General features: G+C 45.6%; 1 protein-coding gene across 3 annotated transcripts in view; it reads right to left on the bottom strand.

Moving 5' to 3' along the window:
* SRGAP3 (SLIT-ROBO Rho GTPase activating protein 3) overlaps positions 1 to 18359 on the bottom strand; it is a 271705-nt gene that overhangs the window by 97580 nt on the left and 155766 nt on the right. For all 3 annotated transcript variants that reach the window (XM_002813479.5, XM_002813478.5, XM_054551851.2), the window contains exon 4: positions 4521 to 4583. In XM_002813479.5, the coding sequence (XP_002813525.1) occupies positions 4521 to 4583 (63 nt within the window). The remainder of the gene's footprint in view (positions 1 to 4520; positions 4584 to 18359) is intronic.

The raw sequence follows: 18359 nt of genomic DNA, 5'->3' as shown, positions 1-18359 counted from the left end.
ACCCATGCTAGCATGCTTTAGAGAGGAGGGTGCCTCAAGGTGCTAAGGACTGAGCAGATAAGGACTGGGTGATAAGGACTAGGCTTATTGAGTGAGTGAATGAATAAATGAATGAACAAAATGCCTGGCCTTGCAGTCTCCTCTGCATCCTTCCTAGCCGCAGATAGAGACAAGCCTTTTCTCTAAAGCAAGTGATGGGTGGCCTTTAGCATTTATCTCCACCATCATTACACCCTGTAGGACCCCCTGAACAGACCACCACCACCTCCCTTACAGAACTTTAAGAAGAAAAAAAGTGGAGCTTACTGGAAAATCCTTTCTGTGCATTATTTGTTCCTCAGTGACTGTGGTAATGACCCCAGGTCTGAGGGAGGAGGGAGACTGTAGACTTGTATAACCAGGCATGGTAACTAGAAAGTGCTCAAAAGAAATCCCTAGCAATGAAGCATGAATTTGGGGCACATGGTGCCGCCAGCAGCTGGGTGGCTGGAGTGAACTGTTTGCAAAGAGGACTGTGATCATTACTGGCATGGCTGCAAGCATGGCCCTTTGCATTGTGACTCTGCAAGGGGAGGGGGTCTTGCTTTTCTAACCCAGGACTCTGGGCTTGGCTGTGTAACTTGCTTTGGTCAACGGGATATTAGCAAATATGACACAAGCAGAAGCTTGAAAAGAGCTTGCACATTGGGGTTTGTTCACTTTGGGCTCTTTTTCTTTTTTTAATTGATCAGAAAACTGCAGCCACATGAGTGGCCCCAATTGAACCCTGCCCAAATTGCTGACTCACAGAATCACGAGCACAGAAAATGGTGGTTGTTCTAAGTCACAGAGTTTCGAGGTAGTTTGTTATGCAGCAACTGATAGCTCATACAAAGGCTTTAAATAAGTCACTTCTCTGTGCCTCCATTTCTTTATCTGTAAAAATGTAAGAGTGTTAATTAACTAATACATATAAAATACCTAATACAGAGTGAGATGCATCATAAGCACTCATGAAGTGGCTACAGATGTTAGGATCATCCCTGTTTGGCAACAAAGAGAAGGAAAGCCAATGAGGTTAATTGACTTGGCCAAGCTGGTAAGTGGTGCAGCAGGAATTCAAACCCAGATCTGTCTGTGATCAGTGTGCACTGCTGTGATCCTGCATTGCCTTCCCTGTTGAGAACTCCCTCTCTCTTCCTCTCATTCCCTCTGCTTCTTTAATTCCTACCCATCCAAAGGCACCAAGCTCAAAGCTCACCCTGGAACACAGTAGCCCACTTTTCTGAATGTTTTTCCTTCTTGTTCTCCCTCCCTCCTCCTCTCAACCCATCTCTCACACATGTGCATCTCCCTCAACTAATACACACCCACCTCCTCCTATGTGTGTGCATGGGGCTCTGGGCACACTGTGGGGAACAAGGTCCAGCCCCACAGAGCTCACAGGCGAGTTACACAGCCAAGCCCAAAGGTACCTCCCCTGCGAGCCCACATGTCAAGCACATACTAGGCTCTGACTTGTGCTGTATCAACAGTTCACACACTACTCTTTTTATTATTATTATTATTATACTTTAAATTCTAGGGTACATATGCACAACATGCAGGTTTGTTACATAGGTATACATGTGCCATGTTGGTTTGCTGCACCCATCAACTCGTCATTTACATTAGGTATTTCTCCTAAAGCTATCCCTCCCCCAGTCCCCCACCCCCCAACAAGCCCCGGTGGTTCACACACTACTCTTATCTCTCTGCCCAGATTCCAAACTCCTTAGGAGTAAGACAAGTTTCTTTCATGTATTCATCCCTCCCTCCTCCCTCCTTTGTTTCAATGAGCATCCTGGAAGCACCAAGGATGTACAAGACTCTGACAGAGACAGACTCTGAATGTTCATGATCCCCCACTGTGCCCTACTGCAGCTCTGGGTCCACAGCATGTGGCCCCAAATGCTTGAATTTAACTGAGTTTCTGAGTAACTACTAAAGACTCAGTGTGTAGTCAACAAATGATCTTCACAGGGGGTGTGCTGGCACCATGAGGATCCCACTCTTCCAAAGGAGAAAGCTAAGACCGTTCCTCTTCCACCAGCTTCTGGTGACCCTCACCAGGCTGCTGTGGAAATGGCAAGGCACGGCTCATCCTGCTGGGGCCTCAGCCACCCTGCCTGGCCTGTGTCTCCAATATCAGCGGCATTTCTGTCCAGCCATCCTGCCCTGCAGCCAGCACAGGGAGGTGTGCATGGAGCACCTGCTGGATTCAGGCCACTGTGCTGGGCACTGGGACCTTGAAGGACACAGAGAGATGCCACTGTCCTCCTGATCTCTGACCATCACCTGGCCTTGTCCAGTCTACAAACCACAGAAAGATGACCATCCCTGTTAGTCACAGGTGAAACTGACAAGTGAAGGGACTTGCCCAAGGCCACACAGTGGGGTTCAAATGGAGCCTTTGGGCCTTTCATGCAGTGTTTCTCAGCCAAGACCTGACTCCCACGGAGTTTACACTCCAACATGTTGGGAGACGGGATATAGACAATAAAGATACAAGAGATTTTGGTACATCTGCCGTAGGAACTTGAAGCCAAGAGGTAATAACATTCTGAAGGTGGTGGGGTTTGGTCTGAGTTTGAAAAATGAGCATGACACTAACAGGTAGGTATAGACAGCAGGGATTGCAGGGGAAAAGCAGCAGAGGGGGAAGGTATTTGGTGTAAATAGAGGGCACCAAGAAGAGGAGCCCTGCTGGAGGTCACAGCAAAAGTTAGAGACCTAGGTGGGGATGACTGGGGGGTCCCAGGACATTGGGGCTAAGTTGTTGTGACACTGTGGAGGAAAGTGACCCATTCAAAGTGGAGCCTGAGGAACATAAAAAGGACCTAGACTGGGAAGCACCTGGTTTAGCCAAACTCGCTGCAGAATTCTGAGCAGGACAATCCCATTCGGTTTACCAGGCTTGCATTATTTATCACCGCCCTTCCCCCCGCCGTGAGTATGTACAACAGCCTACTTCACAGCCATCAAGGAGGAGCCAATGATGGTGATGATGATAGTGACACTCAGAACTTCTGGTACAGAATGCTCTTTTTTACTCTTTGTTCTAAGCATCCATTGCATATAGGATCTCCTTGAATTCTCACAAGGATGTGCACTAAGCAGGTACTAGTATTTCTACTTAACACCTGGATTTGAACCCAGATCTCTGGCTTCAAAATCCGTGCCTTAACCCAGCAGGCTGTTCTGTCCCCCAGTGACCAGCTGATGCAAAGCAATATGCATTCTCAAGCAGCAATTCTTCCTTTACCCTAAGAATGACTCAACTAAAAACTGCCCACAACTCAAGTTTTGCTCCTTAATTTGGAATCACGGAATTAAAAGTTTCAACTTTTATCTAAGAACTCTCAGCCCCATTTTACTGATTGGGAGACTGAGGCCCAGGAAAAAAATGCCTTGCCTAGAGTTCCATAGCTTGCTGGGATCTGAGGCAGGCTTTCTGACCTGAGGTCCAGGCCCTCCCGCAAAGACTCTCAGTGCCTCTGAGGAATTTACCACCTGCTGGCCACACAGGATATAAACATAGAAAGATAATAAAACCAAACAGAAGGGGCTTCTCACAGACTGCTGTTCTTTCCCCTCATACCAGGGATTTTCAAATACAATTTTAGCAGCAGATTCTCCCCAACACACAAACACACTTTTCATGAAATGCTATATAGGGCACCTATCTATTTAAAACATAACCATTCTTCTCTGTTCTGATTGGGTAGGATTGAGGGGCCTGGAGCTCTACCTGCTGGGTCTACCCACCCCACTCCCCATATCTCTCCATGGGGTCCCCACATTCCTCTTGAGGAAGCCGTAGGCTCCCCAAAGCACAGTCTGAAAGTTCCTGCATCATCGCCTAATGTGTTTGTGTCCCCATTTGCTCACCTTCTTGGATTCTAAAACTCATCTCAAGCACAGTTAGATGTTGACTCCAAGCAGGTAGCAAAGTCAGCTGTGGACCACCCTGTGATGTTACGAAATTATGCCTTGGAGATGGCAATGCAGGCTCACCCCATGACCTCCCGTGATCCTCGGAACCGTGCTCCATTTTGCAGATGCAGTGACTGAGACCCAGATAAACTGCCCACCTGCCTATGGTCCTACAGTCGGTAAGGAGGGGCCTCCGCTGGAGCCTGTGCTGCCTAACTCCAAAACTCACATCCCTGCCTTCAGGAGCCTTCACACTCACACTCCCCTAGCCTTGACTTTGTGCCCTTCTGTTCTTGCAGGTAACACGTCCCACAGCTGCAGGTCGTTTGAATCTCTTGTGAATTTTGACAAACTAGACAAGCCCAGGCCCTGCCCCAGATGTACAGAATCAGAAGCTGGGGCTGTGAGTCATTACATCCTGACATGATGACCCACTGTCACTCAGCATAAAACGCAGCAAAAAAGGCCTGGGGTCATTCCAGACCTCTGTTTTGCTTCCCTCCAGCTCTGGTGATGAAGACAGGAGACCCAATCCCAAAACAGCAGTGAGCCTAGGCAGAACTTACTGTGTAGAGCTCATTGGTCACCTTCAGGAGCTCCTCGTGCATCTGCAGGCCAATCTCCTTGCTCTGGAATATGGAAGAACAAATGTCAGCAGGGGAGAAGTTTGCTGGCTACATTTACCAATCTCTTTTCAAAAGGGAAAGGTCAGGAATGTTTCGGGTGGGGTCAGAAGGGGTACAGAAATCAGCATAAATTTCATTGATCTACAACAACATAAATTCCTCAACTATGTCCATGAAACAAACCCACAGAGAGAGGTTCCTTGCAGATGGGATTCCCTGGTCATATGAGTTGGAGAACCCTACACATCACTTCCCTACCACAGTGACTCACAGTGACAGTAGCACATTAAAGATGTGGGGAAGCCCCACAGAATTTTTCTTTAATTCTACGTGTCCTAAGCTGGTATGACCAGGGTCTGAGCTCCTTGCACAATCCTCATGAATGGCTAGAGAGTGGGGTTCCATAGAACACACTTTGAGAAACAATGATTCGGCATCCCAGTTCCTCTTGAGAGTAAATGATAATTCTCAAGTCCTCCAGGAAAAATCTCAGGTCCTTCAGAACATGAGCCCCCAGCCTCCAGGCCACAGATCAGTCCATGGCCCATTAAACACCAGGCCACACAGCAGGAGGTGAGCAGTGGGTGAGCGGGCATTACCATCTGAGCTCCTGTCAGATCAGTGGTGGCATTAGATTCTCATAGGTCCTCGAACCCCAGTGTGAACTGCGCATGTGGGAGATCTAGGTTGCACACTCCTTATGAAAATCTAATGCAGGATGATCTGTCACTATCTCCCATCACCCCCAGACGAAACTGTGTAGTTGCAGGAAAACAAGCTCAGGGCTCAGGGCTCAAACTGATTCTACATTACAGTGAGTTGCATAATTACTTCATTATATATTACAATGCAATAATATAGAAATGAAATACACAATAAATATAATGTGCTTCAATCATCCCAAAACTATCACCCCACCCTGGTCCATGGGAAAATTGTCTTCCACAAAACTGGTCCCTGCTGCAAAAAAGGTTGGGGACCACTGCTCCAGAAGATGTTTCCTGAAGGCTTGTCTTCCTGGACTGAGAATCAGCAGCTGGCACCCACTTGGACATAGCCTTCCTAGCTTTCAAGGACTGGTTACAACAGATGCCCTAACCTTAGTTTGACTCCAAATTTCAGCTCGGCCCTCCTCAGTGCTGGTCCCCTGGTCTGCCTAATCTCGTCTTACCACTGCCTGGATCCTGACACAGTAGCAGGTCCACACTGTCAAGATGTCTCTTCCAATGAGGGACAGGAGCAGTACAGGTTGGCAGAAAGGCCTCTGGAGCACAAGGCAAAAGATCTACCTTCTCATTTCCACTGTTGGCTGTGTGGCCTTGGAGAATCACTTCCCCCTTTGAGCCTTAGCTACCTCACCTATCAAATAAAAAGCTTAAACTAAAACAATACTTTCCAAAGCATGGTCTGAAGACCACTGCTAGATGCTATGCTAAAAAAGGGGAGCAGGGGCTTCTAAGACTACATGCATTTGAAAAAAAGCTAGTTGAACAAAGGTAGACAAGTTTTCTTAATGCAGGACTTCTCAGTGCCTTTAATGTCCTTCCTTGCATGGAGACTTTCTAAGAAGGAGGTATATAGTCTGTAGTTTCACTGACCACAGTCCTGTTTCCACGAAGTGGCTTTCATGATATTTAAGGACACAATTCAGAAAACAAGGAGAAAATTATCTCTAGGTTCCATGCAGCTTGAAGAGTCTAGAATTCTTTGTTATTTTATTTATGATTGTGATTATGATTTTGGTAAATATTCTCTGCTATAATCTGAATGTTTGTGTCTCCCTCAAAATTCCTATTTTGAAATCCTAACCCCCAATGTGATGGTATTAGGAGGTGACGTCTTTGGGAGGTGATTAGGTCATAAGGGTGGAGCCCTCAGGAATGGGATTAGTGCCTGATATGGTTTGAACCTCTGTTCCTGCCAAATCTCATGTTGAAATGGAATTCTCAGCATTGGAGGCAGAGCCTGGTGGGAGATGTTTGGATCATGGGGGTGAACAGCTCAGTGCCATCCCCTTGGTGTATTCTGAAGTGTGTGGCACCTGCACCTCCCACTCTCTCTCTGTTGCTCCCACTCCTGCCATGTGAAATGCCTGCTCCACCCTCACCTTCTACCATGATTGGAAGCTTCCTGAGATCTCACCAGGAGCAGATGCCTGTGCTATGCTTCCTGTACAGCCTGCAGAACTGTGAGCCAATTGAACCTCTTTTCTTTACAAATTACCCAGCCTCAGGTATTCCTTTACAGCAATGTAAGAACAGACTAACACAATGCCCTTAAAGAGACCAAAGACAGCTACCTTGTCCCTTCCACCATGTGAAGACACAGCAAGAGGTTGCCCTCTATGAACCAGGAAGCAAGCTCTCACCAGACATCAAATCTGTCAGTGTCTTGCTCTTAGACTTCCAAGCCTCTAGAACTGTGAGAAATACATTTCTGTTGTTTGTAAGTCACCCAGTCTATGGTATTTTGTTATAGACACCTAAAAGGACCAAGACATTCTCCCTGTTTGCCAAGACCACCGTGTTGAGTTTCTGTATCGAAAATGGGAGCCATGATCTTGGCTCCCTGAGCAGCTGCAGCCTCCTGCTCTTCCTCCCAGCTCCTTCAGCCTCATAGCTGGACCAGCTGCTAATGGGCAAAGAATAGCCTTCCTCCCACCCTTGCAGAGGTGAGAAGCCTCTGAACCCAGTGGTAGCTCATGAAGGCTTAATATCAGAATGATGCCTTCTCAGGCTCCTTCTCCTCACCCCCCACAGCCCTTTCTCTTAGCTTCCGGGCCTGGCTTGCCAAGAATCACCCCTCTGAAGGTGGTCTCTGCTTGTGTCAGACCCCTTAACAGACCGTAGAAACCTCGGAGGCAATTCCAGAGACCTGTTTACACCTCCCTCCAGCTTCGAGAGGGTGTGGAGAACCCTCTGTGCAGAGCTCACTGGGGACCTTCAACAGTGTCCTATGATTTCTGTACTGGTGCTCTATGAACCCAAGTAGCTATCCCCATTTCCTATTCTCCATGATTCTCTCAAGTGAACAATCAGTGCCTCAGTTTCCCCTGTGACCCCTCCCCCTGATGTTTCCCCATAACTACTGACTCCAGATTCTCTGACACTCTCCAGTGGCCTCCTCTTGGTCCTCAAACTCCCCAACACCTTTGACACCCAAGACCCTATTTCTTATGTGTTTATTTTTATGATCTTTTTACATAGGTAATAAAGGCACATGGTTAAGAAATTCTAACAGCCAGCAGGTAAAATGGAAAGAATAAGTCTCCCAAGGCTCCTCCTTGTCCAGAGGCAACCACTACAAAAAATTTCTTCTGATACTTTCCAGAAATAATCTATGAATAAACAAGCATACATTTGCATATCATATGTTCTCTCTTAACACAAATGGGAGCATATCATACACACCTTTGCATCTTTTCACTTAATGATACCTCTGAGAAATTTTTCCATCTTGTAACTTTTATATCCCCTTTTTTGCACAGCTGCTTGGGATTCCATATACCAGAGACATCATAATTCATTTAGCCAGCTCCTTAGGGATGGATATTTACATTGCCTCCAGCATCTTATTATCTCAAACATTGATGCAGTGAACATCCTTGTGTGCTGTCACTGTGCATATGGGCAGGGACCCCATCCTAGAGGCAGTTCTGCTGGGAAGAGTCCTGTCTTCAGAATTCCCTCCAGCATTCCCTTCTTGGTCCCTGCTGCAGCTGGCTCCCTCACACGCTCCTGACTCCAGCTCCCACTTCTTGGTGACCAGAAGCTATGTCATCATCTCCCAGGCCTCTCTCCTGGGTTCTGTCCTGCCCAGGAGACCTTCAGCCCAAGCTCAAAGACCTGTATCCTTAGCTGCTGCAAAACAGTATGGTCTAGATGTCCCCTCATCCCCCCAAACTCAAATTATCCAAAGGTGAACTGTTCCCCCATTCCTTCAATTTTGGTCAATGTGATAGTATCTTCCTGGGCTTGTCAACTGGATACCTAGGAGTTCTATCTGATACTTTGTTTAATCCCTCTTTCTCAATCCAGTCTGTTACTGGGTCCTGCCTGCAAACTGCCCAATTATTTGTTCTGAGTAGCAGGCAAGCTGGCCTCCTCCACCTCCCAGTATCCATTCTTGCCGTTCCTACTTTCTAAAAGAGCCATGAATTTGCCCAGGAATTCATTCCTCCAGGAGAGTTCTTCAAGGGAAGCTGGAGGCCATCCCAACTCAAGATGGTGGATTCTGGTATGTGTTATTAGTCCAGAGGTGAGTATGTGACTTAACTGGATGGAAGAGAAAGACTTCTGTGGTCAAATGGAAAGTTTTAGCTTTTCTACTGAGTGCTGGCAAAAAAAGAAAAAAGAAAGAAATGCATGTAGCCCAGTTGCTACCAGCAGGCATCTTAGAACAAAAAGAGGAAGCAGACTTAGGATTAATGACCTTCTGGACAATTGATTGGACTGAAAACCCAGAGCCTGCCTCCCAGTGAACTTCCACTTCTATAGCTTTATTGATCAAGTCACTTTCAGCTGGGGTTTTCTGTTACTTGCAGCCAAAAGCATCCTAAGGGATTCAGTCCTATTTTCCACTACCAGTTCCCAGTAGCAAGCATATCATCACTGTAGACCCAGATTCACTTTGTTAAGAGGCACCTCTTACCAAAATCCTTAGCTCTTGTCTCTTTGAGTTTACAGTCCATTCTGCAGGCCTGTGCCAGTGAAATTTCCTGGAAATGGACTTATCTTATTCCTCCAAAGCCTCCTCATTGTCTACAGAATCAAGCCCCAGTTCCTTAGCTTGAATTTTGAGTCAAGCTAACTCTACACAACTAGCACAGGCCTGTTGGGCAGCAGAGGGGATGACTTTGGGGGCCACAGAGACCTGGTTTGGAGACAGGGCTTTCAGTCATTCAACCTATTGGCATCTTAGCTTTCCTGACTGTAAAATGAGCACCTTGTTATGTCTTCTCTGCACTTGTAAATGATCTTGTTTGTTTATTTGTTCATTCATTTATCATTTGTTTCCCTTGCTTCAATGTCAGCCCCATGAGGGCAAAGAGACTTTCTTTCTGGCAATGAATGCTCAGGCAGACAGCCCTCAGCTGAGAACACCCTACAGGGATGGCCTCAGAGGACAAAATGACACCAGTATACACCTCCTTCTCAGTGTGGTCCTTACCCAAAGACTGATCATTGTGGGGCAGAGAGGTCAGCCTCTTCCTGTCTCAACTCAGACAGCTCTGAGGAGTCATTCCATCTTCAGAACTCCCTGCTTCTACACTGTTGGTGGGAGTGTAAATTAGTTCAACCACTGTGGAAGACAGTGTGGCAATTCCTCAAAGATCTAAAGTGAGAAATACCATTTGACCCAGCAATCCCATTACTGGGTATATACCCAAAGGAATATAAGTTGTTCTATTACAAAGACACATGCATGTGTATGTTCATTGCATCACTATTCACAATAGCAAAGACTTGGAATCAACCCAAATACCAATTAATGATAGATTAGAAAAAGAAAATATGGTACCTATATACCATGGAATACTATGCAGCCATAAAAAAGAATGAGATCATGTCCTTTACAGATATGGATGAAGCTGGAAGCCATTATCCTTAGCAACCTAACACAGTAACAGAAAACCAAATACCACATATTCTTACTTATAAGTGGGAGCTAAATAATGGAAACACATTGATACATAGAAGGGAACAACACACACTGGGGCCTATTGGAGGATGGATGGTGGGAGGAGGGAGAGGACCAGGAAATATAACTAATGGATACTAGGCTAAAAACCTAGATGATAAAATAATTGGTATAACAAACTTCCATGACACACGTTTACCTATGTAACAAACCTGTACATCCTGTACATGTACCTCTGAACTGAAAATAAAAGTTTTTAAAAAGCTCCCCACCAGGCTGGCTAGGACTTCTAGTAAGGCAGCCTGCATCACAGCTCGACCTCACCCTGCTGCCTCACCTGCCTTCCCAAGTGGCTGATCCAAGAACACTCCTTCATCATTCTCCTAGAAGCTAAATTCAGATGTCCCAGAGTCTGCTTCCTGGGGGACCCAATCTGCAATATCTTATTTCCCTATTCCTGCATTTCTGCAATGCAACAGAGTCTGCCACAGAGTACATGTTCATTAAATATGTTTGCTTGGCCGGGCATGGTGGCTCACACCTGTAATCCCAGCATTTTGAGAGACTGAGGCAGGCAGATGACCTGAGCCCAGGATTCAAGACCAGCCTGGGCAACATGGTGAAACCCCGTCTCTACCAAACATACAAAAATTAGCCAAGTGTGGTGGCACACACCTGTAGTCCCAGCTACTAGGGAGGCTGAGGCGGGAAGATCATTTAAGCCTGGTAGGTAGCGGTTGCAGTGAGCTGAGATCGTGCCACTGCATTCCAGCCTGGGTGACAGAATGAGACTGTTTCAAAAAAAAATCCCATATATACGTGTGTGTGTATATATGTGGGTGTGTATATGTGTGTGTATATATATATGTACACACATATCCACATAAATATACACACATATAAACCCACATATACATATATGAAATACATATTATATGTATGTGTATATTATATATGTATACATATATACACATATATCTACACAAATACATATAATATGTATTTTATATGTATATATGTATTACATATATAATATACATATACATACACGTATAGTACATATGTATACATAATATACACATATGTATATTATGGACAAGGCTAGGAAGTTGCCCAGAGAAAGGAATATAAAATCGAATTTTTTAGTAACTCTTCCCTTAAGTATCTCCCAGTTTGCTGGGGTAGAGTCAATAACACAGTTCTAAGGCAGGAGGCGGAAAGGGACATACAAGAGTAAATATACATATATGTATATTATGTATACATATGTAACATACACATACATATAAAATACATATGTATATGTGTATATATGTGTGTATATATATTTATGTGTGTGTGTGTGTGTGTATATATGTGTTTGCTGAATGAATCTATGAACGAATGAAGTGACAGTTCCTCTAAGACTTAGTTTCCTTATCTGTGAAAGTGAGATGATGTCATGGGTCTCATGGAGTCCCTATGAGCATGAAAAGAGATAACACATTTGGCAGCACCTAGCACCATATGAGGCACAGATGAAGTCCCGGGGAAATAGCAGTACAGGCTGAATCAACACTCACGAGATGCCAAGGACAAGGCTAGGTAGTTGCCCAGAGAAGGGAATATAAAATCAATTCTTTTAGTAACTTTTCCCTTAAGAATCTCCCAGTTTGCTGGGGTAGAGTCAAGAACACAATTCTAAGGCAGGAGGTGGAAAGGGCCATACAAGAGTAAAGGATGATGTGATGTGAGATAAAGTGATGAAGAGGATTGAGGGGATACTTCCAGGGCCTTCTTAGCTTGCATGAATGGCTAGAGACAGCCTTCTAGGCAGGAGGCACAGAGATTGGGGATGGTAAAAAGACTGGTTCATGAAGAGAGAAGCTCGGCAACAGGTGAGCAGGAGATAAGCCTGAGACAGAGGTTGGGTCAGATCATAGAGGCGGATAGAGTACAGGCTTCCTTCAGAGCAGGACTGGGAACTACTGAGGGTTGTTGAGCAGAAGTTTAAGATGACCAGGGCTACGCTTCAGGAAGGTGAAGACACCAGTGAATGGAGGGTTGGATGAATGGGAGGAGCTGGAGATCGGGTTCTTGTATCTCTTCCCCAGGACTGTAAGCCGCCAGAGGGAACCTGCCCAGGCCTCTCTGCTCACCAACTCCCCAGCATCAAGCCCTGGGCTGGCCACAGAGTAAATGCTCAGCAAATACTCAACTGCACAGCACTCAAAGGCATTCTTTCTATTTTTGGCTGGGGTTGATCGGGAAGGGAAATATTCTCAACCATGGTTCCAGAAACTACTGAATGAGGAACTCAAACCAAACTTCTCACCAGGAACAGGAAGCCCAAACCCTGTGATCTCCAGCGACACCACACCCAGCCCTTAGGAACCTAAGTGATAACGTATTTGCTCTCATTGCCCACATTTTCCACATTACTTTCATGCCTGCAGGGGTCAGGGTGGCAGGCTGCTTCCTTCATGCACAGGGAGTGTGTGGACAGTGGAAAACGGTGACATGGGGCCAAGGAGGGCTCAGCCATGGCAGCTGTGGCTCCTCCAGATTGATGGAGCACAGCCCTGTCTTTCACGCTCAGATAAGCCAGTAAAATGAGGCTGACCAATCTCAAGGGCCAGCCACCATGAGTGCAGGGAACCCCAGCCCTGCCTGGTTCCTTTGCCTCTTTGCCTGTAACTAAAGCCAGTTCAGCTCCCTTAGGGCCAGGCATTCTCTGTCCTGTGTATAGGAGGATGTTTAGGAGCATCCCTGGCCTCCACCCGTGAGACGCCAGTAGCATTCCCTACCCCCAACCCCCAGTGTGACAACCAAAATTACCTCCAGACATTGCCAAATGTTCCCTGGGGGATAAAACTCCCCCTCTCCTGCCCAATTGAGAAATAGTGCCTTAGAACAAGGCTTCCAAGTGGCAGCTTCTCTGGCCTGCAGACGTGTTTTGTTTGGCCATTCAGTGTTTTCAGAACATCTGGATGCTTTCCCAGTGTTGAAAACTCAGGAAATTTCCTGCACAAGTCCTGATTTTCAGCGTCTCTGGTAATTCTAGAAGATCCAGCGATGCCGAGCCCCTGTTTCAAGTATGCTGGCCCCTTCGGTCTGGGCTTGTGCTACTGCTGGTCCAGGTGAACACAGTGCCCAGCTTCTCCCTCCACCCGGCCATGTCCTCCGTACAGCCCACAGAGGTATTTCAGTTTATGACCAGACACTGGTGGGGTCTCTCAGGAAAAGGGTGGCCTCTTATCCCTCTGTGGTCCATGTTTCACTAGCTTCGATTCCATTTACACGGGTGTTTATTGACTACCCAGTATGTACCAGCCTAAACTAGGCAATAACGACACAAAGCTGAATGAGACACGGTCCCTGCTCTCAAGCCTCCCAAAGTGCTGGGATTACAGGTATGAGCCACGGTGCCTGGCCCCATTTGTTGAATACTATCCAAAGTCACTCCCATGCATTATCTAATTTAAATATTTACAGGAACTGCTATAATTATTCCCACTTGACAGATATGTGGGGTGGGGGGGGGCTGGAGGCTCAGAATGGCTGAGCAACTTCCCCAAGGTTGCACAGCTAGAAAGTGGCAGAGCCAAGATTCAGCCTTTTGATTGGTCTGACTCCAAAGTTCGCACTCATAGCAACTTACTATAATCTGCTTCCTTAGGGCCTAGTTCAAGATGCAGACACACAGTGAAAAAAAGTCATCACAATGCTGTAATGGAGATGAGCCCAGACCACAAGGAAAGTACAAAGGAGGCCCTGCCCTCCAGACACTACCTACCTGTCCAATGCACTTTCTTATCACCTGTGCAGAAATCTGCATCTCTGGGCCTTGCCCCAACTTACAAGCAGATTTCATCCTCTTTAGCCCACCTGCTCTGCTAGGAATAAACCAGCCATGATGGTCATGTCTTGCTTCTCCCTTCCTCCTTCTACTAACAGAAGATGAGATGTTGGTGGAACAGGCTCCTGTTTGCCTGGCCACACAAGATCATCAGGCAGGGGAAGGGTCTGACCAGGCTCCAGCTCCTTGCCTTCAGTGATCAGATCAGAGACAAACATGTGTTCCAGGCTAAGCCAATGAAGAATCTTCTTTGGGACTCTCATAACCACACTCTCAGATCATCTCTCCCCTGGGGTTGCTAAAGGGTTCTTCAGGAGTCTTGCACGGCCTGCAGTACCAGGCCCACTACAGCAGACAGCCAGAGCCTTTCAGTCCCTAGATCTAGTGGTGCCTAAACAAGATTCACCTCTGGACTTCATCAGTTTACAGGATCCCATACATTTTCATTTTTGCTTATTTGAAAGAATACTAATGTAATCCATGCTTATGTCAGTCTGTAGATACCGAAATGACCACTGAATGAGACGGCCTTCTGAAAACGCTCCACCAAGCATCAGCTTTCAAAGAGTTCCTGCAAAAGGACTAATTTCCCAACAATTAGAGCACACACACCCTAAAGACCAGATCTCTGGCTTTAAAGTTTCCCACAATGCCAATTACGAAGACCTGCATACAAAAGGAGCTCTGTAAATGCCTGTGGATGAGCTCAGCATTGTGCAGGAGCAGTAGGAAACTAGAGAGGAGTAAAGGATGGTCACCTCTGACCCTTATTTCTTCGCAAAAAAAAAAAAAAAAAAAATCAAGCGAACATTAATTCATGTCAAGATGAAATCAGCTGATGAAGTTCTTGACATACACAGCTCTGAATGAAATCATTTCCTTTGCCATGAAAATCTTGCCCTGTATGATTTGATTTTGTTTTCAATGCAGGGATCATCATGCTTTTTAGGGAAAACTCTCAAAAACCTCACAGTAGGTCCTAAGACTTTATGAGTTACATTCGAAAAGCTCTATTTCTTTTGTTGTTGCTTTGAGATGGTGTCTTGCTTTGTCACCCAGGCTGGAGTGCAGCGGTGCAATCTCAGCTCACTGCAACCTCCATCTCTCGGGTTCAAGGGATTCTCCTGCCTCAGCCTCCCAAGTAACTGGGATTACCGGCATGCACCACCACACCTAGCTAATTTTTGTATTTTTAGTAGAGACAGGTTTTCACCATGTTGGCCAGGCTGGTCTTGAACTCCTGACCTCAGGTGATCCACCTGCCTCAGCCTCCCAAAGTGCTGGGATTACAGGCATGAGCCACCACACCCGGCCTGAAAAGCTCTGTTTTTAAAAGGCGTGTGTCTTTCTCCCTCAAAGTAACTCAAAGATGGGTCACTTCCAGAGCTAATGTCACTCTCTATGTCTAAAAAAAAATGCCATCTTAAAATGTTGAGTTTTAAGAACAAGACCTCACACACACACATACACACACACATACCCCCTTTCATTTCTCCCAGTGAGACCATCCTAAACAATCTTTTAGAAAATTGTAATGCAGTAGTAAAACAGGTGACCTTTTTAACTCTCAGTTATCCGTGCTGGGCCTCTCTTCTCCTGTCTCATCAAACCCCGCATCAGCCAGCCCCCTGTCTCTCTTTTCTCACTCTTCGCTTGAGTAGATGTTCTCATGTTGGGTTACTCTTAGGGACATTTCATGATTTTCCTAATTCTGGGATTCAAAAACAACAACAGGAAACAAATACAACTCAACAACAACAACAAAATCCTTTGTCTCTTTCAGTCCTAAATGCCGACAGATCCTACCCACCGCTTCTCCACACTCTGGCTTGTTTTCTCATCAAATCACAAAACTTGAGACCCACAGATGTTCCCTATTTAAATACATGATGTATGTAAGCACGGGCCATCTCCCAAAGTGATTGTGTTTTTATTTCCAAAACAAAGGCTTAAAAGGCATGTCTCAGAGGATCAGGCTTCTCCAGCCTGTGCTGGAAGGTCCGCGTACCCCTGAACACAGCAGCTCCAACAGTTAACGGCTCACTCCCATTCCTAGCCAGGACTTTGGTTGCCAATAACTGGGCTATCAGCTCTCCATCCCGGGGCCAACCTCTGCTTTCAAACATCCTCCTTAGCCAGGTTCCTGCCCACCCTCTATCCTGATCCTTGTTATTCTTCCCCTCTGCCTCCCGTTTTCTTCCTTTCCCTGCTCCTGGACTCCTCCCTATTCTCTTTCCCTTCCCACACTAATTTATGCCGCCTGTTGCTGAACTCCAAATGTTGTCATCTACTCATTTTTCAAGAATGCAGATTCGAGTCCTTAGGTCTTCCTACCGTTGCCAGGGCTGGTATGTCAGACTGCAAAGAAGAAGGCAGGCCCTGGAACCACTTGGACGTTCTTGGCAGTGGTGAGCCCCACTCATGCACACCCGGGAGCCCAGGCATGCACGGAGGCAGTGAGTCTAGCACCGTGGCCAGCATTTCCTTTCCCTGCAATTACTCCCAGCCTTGCTTTGGGACCCTATTTATGCTGAAAGCTTCACTTTCAGAACTGCTTTACATAACAGGCCTGAGGAAGTCCAAGGATACCTCGGAATGGTTATGACATGGTCAGGGTAGGAGTTTCTGGATCTCTACTGATAATACTAAATATTATTAATAATGGTAATACTTATTAATAATAATTCTTAGTATAATTACTACTAATACTATGTGCTTATAATACATACCATTGTGGATAATAACAATAATAGTTATTGTTTCTTGATCTCTTAGCATATGCCAGGCACAATGCTAACTGCTTTATGAGACAATACCTCAGGTAAGCCTAAGATCAGCCCTTTATGCAAGGCACTATTGTTGAACCTATTTTGAAGATTAGAACACAGAGGCTCAGGAAGGGTAAGTAATTTGCCCAAGGCCATAGAGCTAGTGAATGTGATATTCTCAACAGAGTTGCCTCCACTGGGAAAGTTAGCACTCTAAGCACCTTTAAGGTCTTCTTTCCCTAAACATCTAAAAATTATTCTAAAACGTGAATACTCTTCTGCCTTAGTATAGAAAGCATATTGATATTTACAAGGCTCTGCTTTAGATCATCATAAATGTCAGATAACATACAGTGTCCGATGCCATTTTGCAGAATCTCCTGTCATCTGTTACTCAATCCTGCCCCACCCTGGCTTCCAAGCCGAGGTAGCTGGGGATGGTGTGGAAAGTTGGGCTGAATCTCTGTGGGCCCAGAACATATTCACATACTCAGGAGTAATCTTTCTTGATTGTGTCCCTGATGTGGATGTTTTATATACATATTATCTCTCTCTCTCTCTCTCCAAGAGTCACTCACAGATCAGGAGCTATGGTTGAGGGTAAGATGAGAGCCTGCAAGCATGTCATGGGAAGTGACAGGGCTGTCTTCCTGAAAAGCCAGTATCTATGAAAACCTGAAGCTGCTCAGTTTTGAGCAGCTTTCTCCCTCTCTACATTATCTTCAGGATGACTATGGATGTTGTTAGGCTTATTTGTTGGTTTCAAAGCATTATTGATCACTTATTACTGCTGAATCACTGACTTGAGACATCACTTTAACCTCTTTGTCATTTATAACCTGATCTTCTGTTTCACTTGAATTATTTGTGGACAGGATGTAAATGCGATTGCACTGGCATTTCAAAAATGTCTCTACCTATGTATTCACCCATCTATCCACCTCTCCACCCATTTGCCCATCTACCCATATACTCACCCACCCATCCATTTATCCATCCACCCATCTATCCATCAACTTACCCATGCATTCATCCATCCTTTCTTTCATCTATCCATCTACCCATCAACCCACTCATCCACTCATCCATCCATTCATTCATCCATCCATATACCCATCAACCCACTCATCCACTCATCCATCCATTCATCCATCCATCCATCCATCAACCCACTCATCCATTCATCCATCTTTCCTTTCCTTTCTTCCTTCCCATTCCTGTATCAATCTCCCTGATCCAGTCCCCATTATCTTTCACCACTAACATGTATACAAGTGTATATGTATAATAACATGCACCATCCATCCAAAATCTCTTTTCAAAGCCATTAAACATACCATATCAAATTAATCATCCTTCAACTTGTCTCTGTTCATTTCACCCCCCATTCAAGAACCTTCAATGGATCTCTAATGTCTAGAAAATAAATCCCAGCTTCTCACTCTGACACCCAAAGGCTTCCTTGACCTGTCTCCAACCTGACTTTCCTTATTTTTACCTTTAATTTCAATTTTCCAACATCTAAAACATGCA

The sequence above is a fragment of the Pongo abelii genome, chromosome 2 (genome assembly GCF_028885655.2).
Source record: "Pongo abelii isolate AG06213 chromosome 2, NHGRI_mPonAbe1-v2.0_pri, whole genome shotgun sequence".
NCBI lineage: Eukaryota > Metazoa > Chordata > Mammalia > Primates > Hominidae > Pongo > Pongo abelii.
Note: the sequence above shows the minus strand (reverse complement) of the source record. Positions and strands in the feature narration are given on the sequence as shown.